The sequence below is a fragment of the Cryptomeria japonica genome, chromosome 5, assembly GCF_030272615.1.
Source record: "Cryptomeria japonica chromosome 5, Sugi_1.0, whole genome shotgun sequence".
NCBI classification, from domain to species: Eukaryota; Viridiplantae; Streptophyta; class Pinopsida; order Cupressales; family Cupressaceae; genus Cryptomeria; species Cryptomeria japonica.
The window spans coordinates 90,685,529-90,699,404 of record NC_081409.1 but is presented as its reverse complement, the minus strand read 5'-3'; the positions used below and the strand labels follow the sequence as shown (position 1 = coordinate 90,699,404).

The 13,876-nt window shown below is 37.3% G+C and overlaps 1 protein-coding gene across 5 annotated transcripts in view; it reads left to right on the top strand.

The window, feature by feature from the left end:
- The first annotated feature begins 9,358 nt into the window (after positions 1-9,358).
- The window catches only part of LOC131054721 (uncharacterized), a 59,146-nt gene continuing 54,628 nt past the window's right edge, over positions 9,359-13,876 (top strand). For 3 of the 5 annotated variants that reach the window (XM_057989300.2, XM_059221261.1, XM_059221260.1), the window contains exon 1: positions 9,359-12,258. In XM_057989300.2, the coding sequence (XP_057845283.2) occupies positions 10,283-11,623 (1,341 nt within the window). In that variant the 5' untranslated portion in view covers positions 9,359-10,282 and the 3' untranslated portion in view covers positions 11,624-12,258. Of the gene's footprint in view, positions 12,259-12,404; positions 13,321-13,876 lie in introns of those variants that run through there. The other 2 variants (XM_057989302.2, XM_057989299.2) reach the window with 2 other exon arrangements.

Below are 13,876 nucleotides of genomic sequence, written 5' to 3'. Positions count from 1 at the left end.
GAGAACCCCCATGTATATAGGAGAGAGGTGCAACATGAAACTAGGAAAAAACTAAGACTGATTCAAAGAAGAGTCGTAATTGAGTTTGAACTCGTGCATTGCTTAAGTACAAAAACCTAAATACAAAATTGGCACTTGAAGTATCAATGTCTTATTCAAAAATGCATCTGCTAAAAAAATTACTAAGTGTCACCAGACACTCCATTGTGATCCCGCTTCATGAATTTCTCAAACTTTTGCATAACTACTTTCATTTGTTCTTGGTCAGGTCCTTTTGTGTGAATTGTGATGACCTTGACCTGGGTAATAGAATCTCTGAGGTTCATGTAGCATTTCTTGTGTTTCTTTAGAAGTGAGACTAGATTACGCAGATTCACTTGGATATCCACCAACTTATAAATAGAGGATAATGAGAAGGCTTGCCTATTGATCTCTTTCACCAATCAATAGACTGAACTCACATCCTTTATGTTCTTTCCTTAAATCTTTGATAAGTACCTCTATAGTGTTCATTTGATGTTCCAAAATCTCTCTTTTCTCAATGTACATATCCCTTAAAGGGATTAATCCATTATTAACTAGAACATCTAACTGGAAATCTTCCAAATTCAACCAAGAGTCGAAGTCCTTCTCATGTACTTCTAATTCATTAGAAAACAAATTCAAATTTTTATCAATTTCAACTTTTACCAAGCCTCCAAGTCATTAACAAGGGTAATTGTTGAACATAGGAGATGTGTTCCTTGACTTAGCAGTCTATCCATCAATTCGCCAACTATCCTCCCATGAGAATTCACCTGTTCAACTTGCCTGACAATTTGTTCATCCACCGAATAAGTGACCAACTCAACTACCTCTAAAGATTTGGTAATCTTTATTAGCGGTGAGTTGATCAACTTGTCTCTTCAACTTATCTTTCTTTACTTTCTCCTCATTAAACATTGTCACAAGATGCTAGAAAGAAGTTTGAGTGTCTTCAACTATACCCTCATGTGTTTGTTTGCCCATATCATTTTTTTTTATGACATAATCTATATCCTGTACATTATCCAGATCTGTGTTCGAATGAGGAATTGTCATTTCTACATACTTATTCTTGGATTGATCTATCCTCAACCTGGACAAAGTTTTTGCCTTCTTTGTGACCTTGGAATTAACTGGTACCAATTGACTGCAGTCAAAATCATCAAGTGAGTTGGCTTGCTTCTTCCTCTTTGGAGTTATTACATACTAGCCAGGGTGGCAACGAAGTGTCTTCATCCACTCCAAAAGTCAAAACTTGTGTTGCCAAGTCTTGAGATTGAAAAATTGATAGTAACAATAAGTGGAGTTGAGGTGACAATGGCAAGTGGATTTGAAACATTAGAAACCCGAGGAGGAACTTGGGTTTTTGACATAAATTTATCATAATCTGCCAACATGGAAGATGTGACCTTAGACAAATTAGCAAGGAAAATAGTGTCAAGATTTTCATGAGGTGTATCTAGGGCAGACTCACTTGTTGAAGTGGAGGGAATAACATGTATTTCTGGATCTTGTGAAGGAATTGACACAATGGAACTGGGTAAGTGCACCAAGATGGTAAACAAAAAGGGGGGTATAAGTGGCTACTTTTTTTTCTTCTTCTGAAAATAGGTAAACCTAAACTTCAAAGAGATATTTGAAACTCATGCACTAAAAACTAGGAGTTGAGAAAATAATAAGAATTGTAGTGCTCTGAATCTAGTTTCTAAACTACTAAAGTTTTTTAAAATTGGATAAGATTAAGAGGGTCAAACTTCTCACGCACAAAAAACTATTCCTGAATTTTTTAGAAAAATATAACATAGTTGTTTTCGTGCGCTGCACAAAATATATAGTTTAATTTAGTATTTTGCAAAACCCTTTGGTAGATGATAGGTAAGAGTGAGATCTAGAATTTGTGTATTTTTTTGTAATTTTCCATTGAGTATTTTTTTTTATGAGTTTTTGAAGTGACCGCATCCTGAAAATTTGGTGCTTGTTCGTGCGCTGGGCATAACTTGCATCAAAATAATTGAAAATGCAAACTTCTTTTTTAAAACATGTATAAAATTTAGTGTAGAATAATAATGTGTAATTTATTTTGAATTTAGTCAATTATATCAAAAGTTATTAAAAAAATGGTAGACATATGTCTGTGAGGACTTTCAAGGCACTCGTAAAGAAAATTAAAGTTTACTATGCTAATGTTGTCCAAAAATAGAAAAAATTATATGGTTAGAAAAATAAGAAGACGTGTGATATTATGGTGGTAATTTTAGAGATACCCACTTGATCATTTGTAAACTTGATGACGATAAAGTCGAGAAATCATGTTGGAAGATGAAAAAATGTGTAAAGGGACAAAAATGGGGGGGAAATGGGCTTGCAAGCCTTAGGGTCATTTTCCAACCCTCTTACCAAGCCAAAACCCGCATGGGTTTTAAAAAACAAAAAGTACTATTCACAATTCTACATAACCTGTACAGAACTAAAACCATTATTTTGTGTTTCACAAAACCCGTACGTGTTATGAAGACATAATAATGTATGCTTGTAAACTTAGCATTTATTACACATATGTATAGACATACATATATAATATGTGTTTATGTATGTATATATGCATACCTATAGTTATATATACATATATTTATATAAATGTATGTATATATGTTTGTATACATGCATGTCTCTCTTATTTTCCTCTCTCTCTCGTCTTCCTTCCCCCATCACTGTCTTTGTCTATCCAGAGCCCTAATTATCCTCCTTCAGTTCTATCTCATCTCTCTCCTCCTCACACTTCCCTCTCTGTCGAGTCTCTCACCCTTTTCTCCTTCTCGTTCTCTCTCTACCTCATATCTCTCACCCTCTCCTCCTTCTCGTTCTCTCTCTCCCTATCCCATTCTCTCTATCCTATTCTCACCCTCTCCCCCTTCTCTCTCTTTCTCTCCCCCTCCCTCTCCCCCCTCTCCCTCCCCTCTCGTTATCTTATCCTATTATCTCTCTCCCCCTACCCCTCTCTCTCTCTCTCTCCTATTCTCCCCATCTCCTCCCTCCATCTCCCTCTCTCCCAATCTCCTCTCTCTCCCCCTCTCCTTATCCTATTCTCTCCCTCTCTTCCTATCTCCTATTCTCTCTCTTACCCCCTCTCCCCCTACTCTCTCTCTCTCTCTCTCTCTCTCTCTCTCTCTCTCTCTCTCTCTCTCTCTCCTTTCTCCAATCTTCCTCTCTCTCCCTCTCCCCCTCTCCTTTTCCCAATTTCCCTCCCTCCCTCCTCATCTCCCCTCTCTCTCTCTATCCTATTCTCACCCTCTCTCCCTTCTCTTTCTTTCCCTCTCCCTCTCTCTCTCCCTCTATCTCTCTCCCCACTTCCTATTTAGTTCCTAGTTCTACATAACACGTACGAGTTATGCAGAACTAAGGCCAAAACTTCTAGTTTCGCACAACCTGCGGGCAGGTTTTGAGGAACTTTGGATTTTTTATTATAAAATATAATATTCCTCAAAACCCGTTCAGGTTTTGAGGAACTTTTTTTATTAAATTATTTTTGGCTAGGCTTGGTGTTACCAAGCCTAACACGTTTTTGAATTTCCAGAACACGCATGGGTTATGAAAAATTTCATTTTTTTTTGCGTGTGGCCACTTTTATGTTCACCATCTTGGTGCACTTACCCAACTCAAAGAAATAACACCAGTAACAAAGACTAAGGTAGTACCTGTGATTTCACACGATGCATGAGGAATACCTTAGTGTCTCTCTTGAGACAAGGAAGTACTTGGGATTTCGGGTAATCTCTCCTCATAAAATTATCCTTCCTCTTGTTCATGTCTATTCTTTGGTTCATCTTCTTCTTAAAGTTGTTCATCTTCATTTTCTTCTTCTTCTTCTTCAACTTCATCATGGACCTGAGTCTCTTGAGTTAACGACTCACCTTGAACTTTACCCTTTCCAACAATGAATTTAAATTTAGGGCCCTTAGTAGTCATATGATCTTGTCTATTCTTGGTCCTTAATTTAGAAGTCTTTCCCTTGGGGGCCACAACGTCATCTTGAAATGGCATTTTGGAAAGGCTTCATCTGTACACCATGTAGGTTCAACTAAATAGTGGTATTATCAAGAATTTTCTGAAACCCGGCCCTTATAGAAGTGTTCTACTTTTGGGACCATTGAATGAGAGATAGAGGTAATCCAACAACTTTGTTTCTTTCATATCCAGGATCAAGGATGTCACCATCTTCTTCAATATCTTCAGGAACATTAGCAAGTTCAAAATTTCCAATTTGTTCTACTTTCAATTGACAATAATCCATTCTTCAGACATCGTCTTTAGTCTTGCAATCTACCCACACATCTTCTGTTCGATGAATATGTGTGTTGTTCTTCTTAATCTTATTCATCATGCCCCTATAGTCGAAGAAATTTTTGGCTTTGAAATATTTTATAGTCAACCTTCTCATCTCCTCCTCCATGGCACCACCATGGCACAAGCCTTGTAGATGGAACTGATGGAATATCTCCCTATAGTGATGGAGAACTTGAGACCTGTCTTATGAGCTCCAAATTGACACTCATGAATAGAAATAATTTGGCAAGACATCTCCTTAAGGATGATCTTATTATATGGATACCTTGGGAGCATGAAGGGTTCTCTATCAAAATATCCAATTTTGATATATGTGAAGGTAGGAAATTGGAGGAAAATGCAACCATATTCACTCGCTACCTTCCGTGCTTCATCTGATATTCTTTTGTTCTAAAGCTCCTTGTCAAATAAACACATGTAGTGAGCGAAGAAGACATCATTTATCCTCATAAAACTCTATGAGAGAGTTAACTGAGAGTACTTGTAAACAAGAACTTGACTCTTGTCACCTCTATTTGATAGACTTGGAAAATGCCTCATCGAGGTGGCTGCATAGACAAGATAAGAAGTCATGTAGAATTTCAAGGTGGTAGGCACCTTGGTCAACTATTCACATAGAGCATCTGCAATTTGCTTGCCCCAAAAGATCTTCTTCTTATTATGCCCGATGACATAAATGTATTGATACATCCATTTGTGGTAAGTATTGGAAGTTTGGAGGCCTTTTACTCTGCTGAGAAGAGTAATAAGGTCATTGACCTCCTCAATAAAGTCATTGCGGGGAAGAGTCTCTGGCCACCTTGAAATTGTAGGCCTAGGTGTTTTTAGTCAATTCCCATTCATATTCCTCCTACATTTCTCCGAATTCTTAAAAAAATAAGCCACTATTGATTGCATATCAACATCTGCATATTTATCTATAGGAGAACATTTGAAAATCGTATCCAAGAAATCCTCATCAATCTTAATAAGTGTTTTGTTCCCATCCATATCCTTCACTGATTTGGTGGTAGAATCATATCTATTGGCAAGAGCCAACACAAATTTTGGATTTTGAGCTAACATGGGAAAACCGGCCACCAGGTGAATTTTAGTTTTTATGGTGGGCTCCAACTTGTAGGACACTAGTGGCGATTTCACCCTTTTCAAGAACTCATCTAGATCCACTTGACCGATCTCGGTGTCTCTGATATTGTCAATATTTGATATCATAGAAGAAGAAGGAAACACTAGATGCATTTCTTGCTTCTTGAACTTCATTGATTTTTTTCTTGGCAAGGGTCCTAACATTTGCAATGGATGCACTGCATCATGAAAATATGTCATTTGAAATGATTAGCCTTCATAAAAATCTTCATCTGATAGGAAAAGTCCATCAATCGATCACAAATTAATCAAAAACTATGAATTTGTATATGTGTGCATTAGGTGCAAATCGGACTTATAAGTTCGATTTACACTTAATCATAAGTGAAATAAAAACCAACTGCATATTGAACTTAAAAGTGTGACTTGCACTTCATATAAAGCAAAACCAAAAGGTAATGTATATCAGAGTTATAGCTCTGATTTACATTATGGAAAAACTCACAAAGTAGTGTAAATCAAAGATAAACCTCCAATATACACTAGTTATAATGCAACTAAAATGAGTTAAATGTATATTGGATTTAAAAGTCCGATCTACACTTTGTATAGGAAAAGCTATGGATGATTGTCGGGGGGGGTTCTAAACCCGACCAACACTTTCAAAAGGAAAGCCAAACTAAACAGTGTCGGGTAGGGTTATAACCCCGACCAACACTTTGCAAAAAGCGTGTAGACCAAAATCTCGTTGTGGTCGGTTTTGTAACCTCGACCACCATCACTGCAGAGAAAGTGGTGAGTGTCGAGGATACAAACCCGACCACCACCAACTCTTGCAACGAAAAGAAGAACAAAGGGTGAGACGGGGATACGACTCCAATCACCACCATAGTTATGGACTATGGTGAGGATTAGGGTAATACCCCCACCCAAGCATTATCACCATGGACAATAATAAGAGGTGACAATGGCGAGGGTGTGTGCCCGCTACACACCATGATGCATGTCATGGTGTGTAACAGACATACAGTCCCGTCATCACCATGTAACATAAAATTTGGATGATATGGATCGGATTGGATTTGCAATCCAATACATATGAAGGTAATTCTTGGTATGTGTCGAGTTTCAAATCCGACTCAAACAATGTTAAAAACTAGGACACGGTAAAATACAAATCAGAAGCTTACAAAGATAAAGATTTGAGAAATGGATATATACATTTTTTTCTATGAATGAAGCTTGAGGAAAAATCAAGCTTTTCAAACCTCCATGAAAATGATTATGAAAAATTAGGGCTATAATCAAAGAATAAGTGGGTAAAGAAACTCAATTTGAAACAAACTCCTCAAAGCATTAATTACAAATTGTGCATAATAAAGGTGTAAATCGAACCTATAGGTCTGATTTGCACTTGAATCAATTACCATTTATAATGGGGGTTTAAACCCAATTTTACACTTAATGACCAAAGATGATGCAAAATTGGAGGTAAAGTCGAATTTTGCACCAAAATAGGGAAGTTCACTTTTAAGTTAAAATTTTGAAATTTTAACTTAATGAGGGAATTTCAACGTCGAATAATGCATATTCGAGGACGAATGAGATGACCAAAATGTCTTGTTTCTTGACTTTGAAAGGAAAGATGAATTATGAAAAAATCATAGGGGTTGTCCCATTTTCACGCAAAACGAAAACGAGGACAACAATATGGACACAAGTAGGATCGATAAATGGAGCTCTTGGAAAAGTTGTTGAAATCGTTTATACCCCTAGATCCAAAATGCCAGATGTTCCAATGTATGTTGTAGCAAAGATCGATCTAATTACAATGAGCCACCATGGAATGAACATGACCCCAAAAGTGTACCAATAATACGTATAACACTAGGAAACTGAAGGCAAATACTGCTCACGATGGCTTGGGTATAATCTTAAATAAATCCCAAAGCCTAACGTTACAAAAAACAACGATTAACATTGGAAAAGTAGAAAGGCAAGGACTAGCATGTACAACCATATCCAGAGTTAAGTCATTAAATGACCTTCACATTTATCCAACGTTCTCCTTCGAGAGATACTCCAAAATGCAAAACAATCCATACACAATTATAAGGAGAAAAGAGGAAACTCAATTGTAACATCTCTGTCTATAAGAATTGAAGGTACACAATACTTAGTCGTTTACCTCAAATCTCTTTTGATTTCCCACATATCATTAGTTTCACTGTTACAAATTTATCTTTTAAAGAACTCTCTTCTAAACACCCACAAATCATTACACAAGTCAAACTTTAAAAAAAAAAAAAAGGTAGTTCTTAGAAATCTGTCTAGGGGAAGAGCACCAATAGTCGTCATAGCTAACTTCGCACACCCACAGAGCCTAAACGATACATCAAATTTTTCTTTTTTCTTTTTAGTTGTCTTCGTATGCGACTTAATTGCTTATAGCTATTGCTCTGGCTTCTGGGTAGTAACGATGCACGTTGTGGAATTAGTAATGCGCACAAAGGTCAAAAAGTACACATTTCAAAGTGTTGGTGTAAATAATTATTCATCATGGATATTATTACACTTACTTAAGTTTACTTAGGATAATGCATTTCATAGTAGTTTGGATATGAGACACTTGGGTGTTTGTGTCACATTGGGATAGTGTGTGTAGGAGAAATTCCACCTCTTATGGTGTTGATCTTGTTATTACACTATCATATCCACTTATTGTGGAGTGATAATTCCACCTTCGGTGGGTGATCCACCTCATGTGGAATATTGTATTATTTCTCCTACCTACCCACACCTATTTCCTACCTACCCTTGTTTCTTATTGAGCCACATGTCATATTTGTGTGCTCATACATATCCCTAGCCTTGCCTAAATAAGCAGGCTCATCTACATTGTATGTAACAGAGATAATCCAGTTGATTGTTGATCATTTTCTATTGATGAGAATACAGTTTATTCTTGTCCCATATTATGTCTCTATCTTGTATATTTCATTGACCTCTTGATCTTGGCAAAATCCAACACAAAGTGTTGCGTGATACCTAACTAAAGATGTTCCACTATCCGTCAACTCAAAATCGCTAGTACTTGTTGAAAAATGTCCCAATAGTGGTGCACAAATGTTCCAATAGTGTTGCACAAATGGGCCAATTATGAACAAAAAGCTACAAAAAATGATTGGCTATTGGTACAAAACAAATTTATTAATGGTGTTTTCACTATGACGGCTATTGGGGGGTCAACATGACAATAAAGTGATGGTTATCAAAACTATGTTTTCTATTGGTGCTCTTCCCCTAATTACCCTCTTACATATTTATACATTTTAGCTATTTGCTTAAGCTACAAATTCTCTTCCAAAATGTAACACCCAATCTACACATCTAACCATCTTATTACTTTTCTTCTATAAGTCTTGAAGGCACATCATTGCATCATCATAGAAACAAAAAAGAAAAACGATATATTCATAACATTATACTAAAATATATCTCACTATTGATGTAGTCCTTGCATCTTGTTGAGATGCAAGTGATAGTAAATTACCCTCACACGTCATAACTTATACATTTATGCATCCTACAAGGATGAATAACCCCCTTCCAAGAAAACCCTTGCATCGTTGAAAAATTGATTGCCGCAATATCCTGTTTCTTTGATTCTGGATTGTTTGTGTACCTAATTTTTATTGACTGCTTTTATTCCTGGACTTTTCTGGTCAACTGAAGTTTTCCACGCCACATTGTATGTGGGAACCGGGAAGTGACTATTCACTACAAATAATCTCTTACAATCATCATCAATAATGTACGTATAGTCGCCAGGCCATAAAGATCTTTTTTTTTAATTTTTAATTTTTCAACTTTAAGTTCCGTCTATGACCCTATGTTGTTTCCTTATACAGCGTTGCGAAGGATCATTCCTCCTCACTTCCCATCCAAAGACTTGCAAGGAATTTTCTCTCCTTCTGTTTGCTCTTACTTAGTCTTTTGTTTTTGCAGTCCTATTTATTGTAGTTTCCAAAAATAATGGCCGATCTGGAGATGAATACTCTGCTCCAGTTTCTACTCAACGTTCACTGTGGAGAAAAAGCAAACCAGGTATGTGAGTAGTTGTTTCAGTCAGTACCTGCAGCAATTAAATATCACAATTACAATAAAAGTGTTAAAGGAGAATTCACAATAACAGTGGCAAAAGAGCAATTGTATATTAGTCAATGGAGATTCTAACAGCCATTCTACCAGTGGTTTTGGAACCAACAATAAGTAAATTGTTGCGAAAAATCTCGAATGCGTCAAATAGTATTGAAGCCTACAAAGATGATTTGAGATCCCTGCCCTCTAAAGTGACCCTTCTCAAGTGTCTTGTAACCCAACTATTAGATCGCCTCAACAGTTCAACAAGACAACTCCCAGAAAGCCTTGTAGAGCCCGTAAAAGTATGGTTAGAAAGATGGAATGATGTGATTGAAGAAGCAGAGTCCACCATTGCAGAATGCAATGTCGACGATCAGGCCTCTACTTGTTGGATGCCCAGACGTAATAACATTTGAGAATCAAACAGGCTACGAAGAACATCAAAAAGATGCATGATGAGCCTCCTACTTTTATTATGACTTTGTTTCTCCATATGCTCATTCAAAGCCAGATTGGGTTCCAACTCCAAGATGCCCGAAATGGCTGCCCTCCGTTCAGAACCCATCTAATGCCTAGCGTTTTAAGGATAGTGTAAGATACTGCTTCCACTGTAATCTTAAGCACTAGGTTTAATGGTCAGCTTGGGTGCGGAGAAATTGATATTCATTCCCCTGACTTTGCTCTGATGATTGGTTCTTGCAATTCAGCCATTTCGGTCATCGTAAATTGTAGCCAGGATGAGAGCAATCCTCTGGGTCTTACACACAATGAGGGTAATGCACAAGAAATGACCATACAATGTTGTCAAGAGCAAATATTAATCACCACCAATGTTGAGCGCGTTCTGGAAATCGAGGCATTGTCTGAGCAAGAGCGATGGGAGGTTTTCCAATTCCCTGTCTTCAAAAACAGTCACCACCAGGGGGATTTGCTTCTGCACAGAAATGAAATGGAAGATATCTCGCGAGCCATATTTCGAACTATTGCGGCCAAATCGTATCTGATCGAAGGAGTAGCACATATTCTTGCAAAGTTCAACAATCCATTCTATTGGCAGCTTAAATCAACCCTGTTCAGCTCGCCTCAACAGTTCAACAGTTCAACAGGTCGAATCTCAGAAACCCTTCTAGAGCCCGCCAAACTATGGTTAGAAAGATGGAATGATGTGATCGAAGATGCAGAAACCACCATTGCAGAATGCAATGACGATGATCAGGGTTCTACCTGTTGCATGCCCAGACGGAATAACATGAGGAGAATCAAACAGGCTATGAAGAACATCAAAGAGATGCATAATGAAACCCCAACATTTATCATGACTTTCTTTCTCCATATACTCACTCAAAGTCAGAGCCAGATTGGGTTCCAAGATGCAAGAAATGGAGCCCCCCAATTTATAACCCAAATGGCAGTGACCCATCCAATGCCTAATGTTTTAAAGAGACTGCAAGATACTGCTTCCACTGTAACCATAAGTACTGAGTTTAATGGTCAGTTATTGTGCGGAGAAATTGATACTCATTCCCCTGACTTTGCCCTGACAATGGGTTCTTGCAATCCTCCCATTTCAGTGATTGTGAACTGTAGCGAGGATGAGGGCAATCCTCTGGCTCTTACAAACAATGTGGGTAATGCACAAGAAATGACCATAAAATGTTGTGAACAGCAAATATTAATCACCACCAATGTTGATCGCGTTCTGGAAATTGAGGCATTGTCTGAGCAAGAGCGATGGGAGGTTTTCCAATTCCATGTCTTCAAAAACAGTCACCACCAGGGGGATTTGCTTCTGCACAGAAATGACATGGAAGATATCTCGCGAGCCATATTTCGACCTATTGCGGCCAAATCGTATCTGATCGAAGGAGTAGCACATATTCTTGCAAAGTTCATCAATCCATTCTATTGTGCAGGTTTTGAAAGCCAACGGTACGTAAGTATGGCATTCCCAATCTGGGTTTCTGCAAGGCATGGCAGACTTCGTTTTAGCAGGGCAAAAAACATTCGCAATTCTGAGCGACCTTAAAGCATTGATAAACTTGAATCGCCTGCATCTTGACAGTGAAGAAGATTCATTGATTTCAGATGGGGTTATGGTCAATATGAGTAACGTGCAGACTCTCTGGTTAAGAATGACAAAACTAGAGCGTCTCCCTGAAGACATGACGGCGATGACAGAGTTGAGTGAACTTCAGCTATGGAAGTGCATGAAATTGCAGGAACTTCCGAGTTGGGTTTGTGATTTCCTGGAGCTACGGTTTCTTTGGTTGAACCGCTGTTACAGCTTGAGGAACCTACCTTGTCTAGAAACACTACCATTGTTGCGGGTTCTGGAAATTGCATATTCTGAGACGTTAGTGAATTGCCTTCTGAATTTGGAAGAGACGGTGCGTTTCCTGCATTGCACTGGTTTACGCTGAGGGGTTTGAAGATAAGGTCCCTTCGAATCGGTAAAGGGGGAATGCCCAAGCTCACGCATATGACTCTGCAGGACTGTAAGAACGTAGAGCGCTTGCCACAAGAGATTGAGTATATGAAGAATCTGCAGACATTGGACATTACGGGATCAGAATTGCTCATTCAGAGTATAGCACGTTCAAATCTCTCGGCTCCTTATTCTCGTGTTCGAATATTCACGATCCACTAAAGATCGACAAAAGAGTAAGTATTCATTCAATTTTGCAAAAGTAGTTTATAGCTTAGACTAAAATCTTATCTTGTTTTGATTACAAATATTTGGGAAAAAAAATTGTCTGACTTGTTTAATGCTCCAACTTTAATACCCAATCTTCCTTTTGCTGCTGTAGTGTTCTAACTACTGGTTCCTTATAGGTCCAGCCATCTTTCGTTCCGAAGTAGCTTATTTCCCACAGAAAGAATTGATTCTGTACATATGTTGTTCCTTACAATTTCATGCTTGCATACATGTTGATATGGTTTTCCTCTAAGTCTGCAAGATGAAATGAAGAGCATTGACGAAAATATAGAATTGAGTCAGTATGCACAATGGTACTGATAAATTTAAGTTATGATTCTACCCAGAAATTTGTTGCTTCTACATGTCTACAGAACACTAGATATGCATAGAAAGAGACATCTAGTATTATTCTAGGCCGCTCACATTAGTAGCTACCCTAGGTATGGACATGCGCAGATCTTCTGCCATTAATTAATCGTCAATGTACTGTAAGTCTTAAAGATGCTTTGAATTTTGTACCTAATAGAAGAAAAACGTTGAAAAAGTTGCTTCTACACGTATATACAGTGTACACGTAGCTATATGTCCAGATTCATCTGGAAATGGTAGCGGACAGATACAAAAAAGGAAAATCATAATTATAAAACACCAACTTACAACCACAAGTTACCAGAATTGAGCAATCAACGCAAACTCAGAAAACAGTGAAAAAAGAATATCTATATTATTACTTTGAAATCGTATATCTTTGCATTTCTTAATTGCACTTTATTACTAAAAGCGTTTCATGTGTGTGTGCATGCATGGATGTATGGATGCATGCATGGATGCATGTACGTTTATGCATGTGTATGAATGGTTGCATGCATATATGTACGCATGAATGGATGCATGCATGCATGAAGGAATGGAGGCATGCATGAATGGATGCATGAATGTATGTATGTATGCATGCATGTATGTATCTATGTTACCTAGTTTACTATATGTACATGATATTTCAATTTGAAGCTCAAATTTGCTTGTATTTTTTCACAAATCATATTGTGCATCCATATCATATGATTTTAGAGTCTTTATAGGAGTTGGATAGGTATTTTTGAGCATTACATCTCTATTCGTATCATTTTTCTAGATTCTTTCTTAGATAATAAAAAAAAAAAAAAAGGAAATTGAATTGATTTTCAGTACTCTAGCTTATTTTTTACAAATTGTTGAAATTGGTTGTTGATTTTTACTTGGGGGTTTCAATTTCGCTATTAATTTATAATCTACGGATTATAATTTTTGTTTAGCTTTTCATGTCTATATAATTAGGAGACTATCTTAATTTAATGAGGATTTTTTATTCCATCCTTCTGTGATCATCTTGCAAAGGGCAAACTATAAACAATAGAGAGATGATATCTTGAAGCATTCGCGTTGACTTTATCTTTCGCCACATCTCTATGGTCTTGTTCCTCAACTACATACTTTTCTTTAAAAAAATTGTTTGAAATTCCAAAAATGGGCTGTCATATAGGATTGCTTGGTCTACATGTTGATGATAAAAGTTAAAGTGTCATTACACACATTGATTGT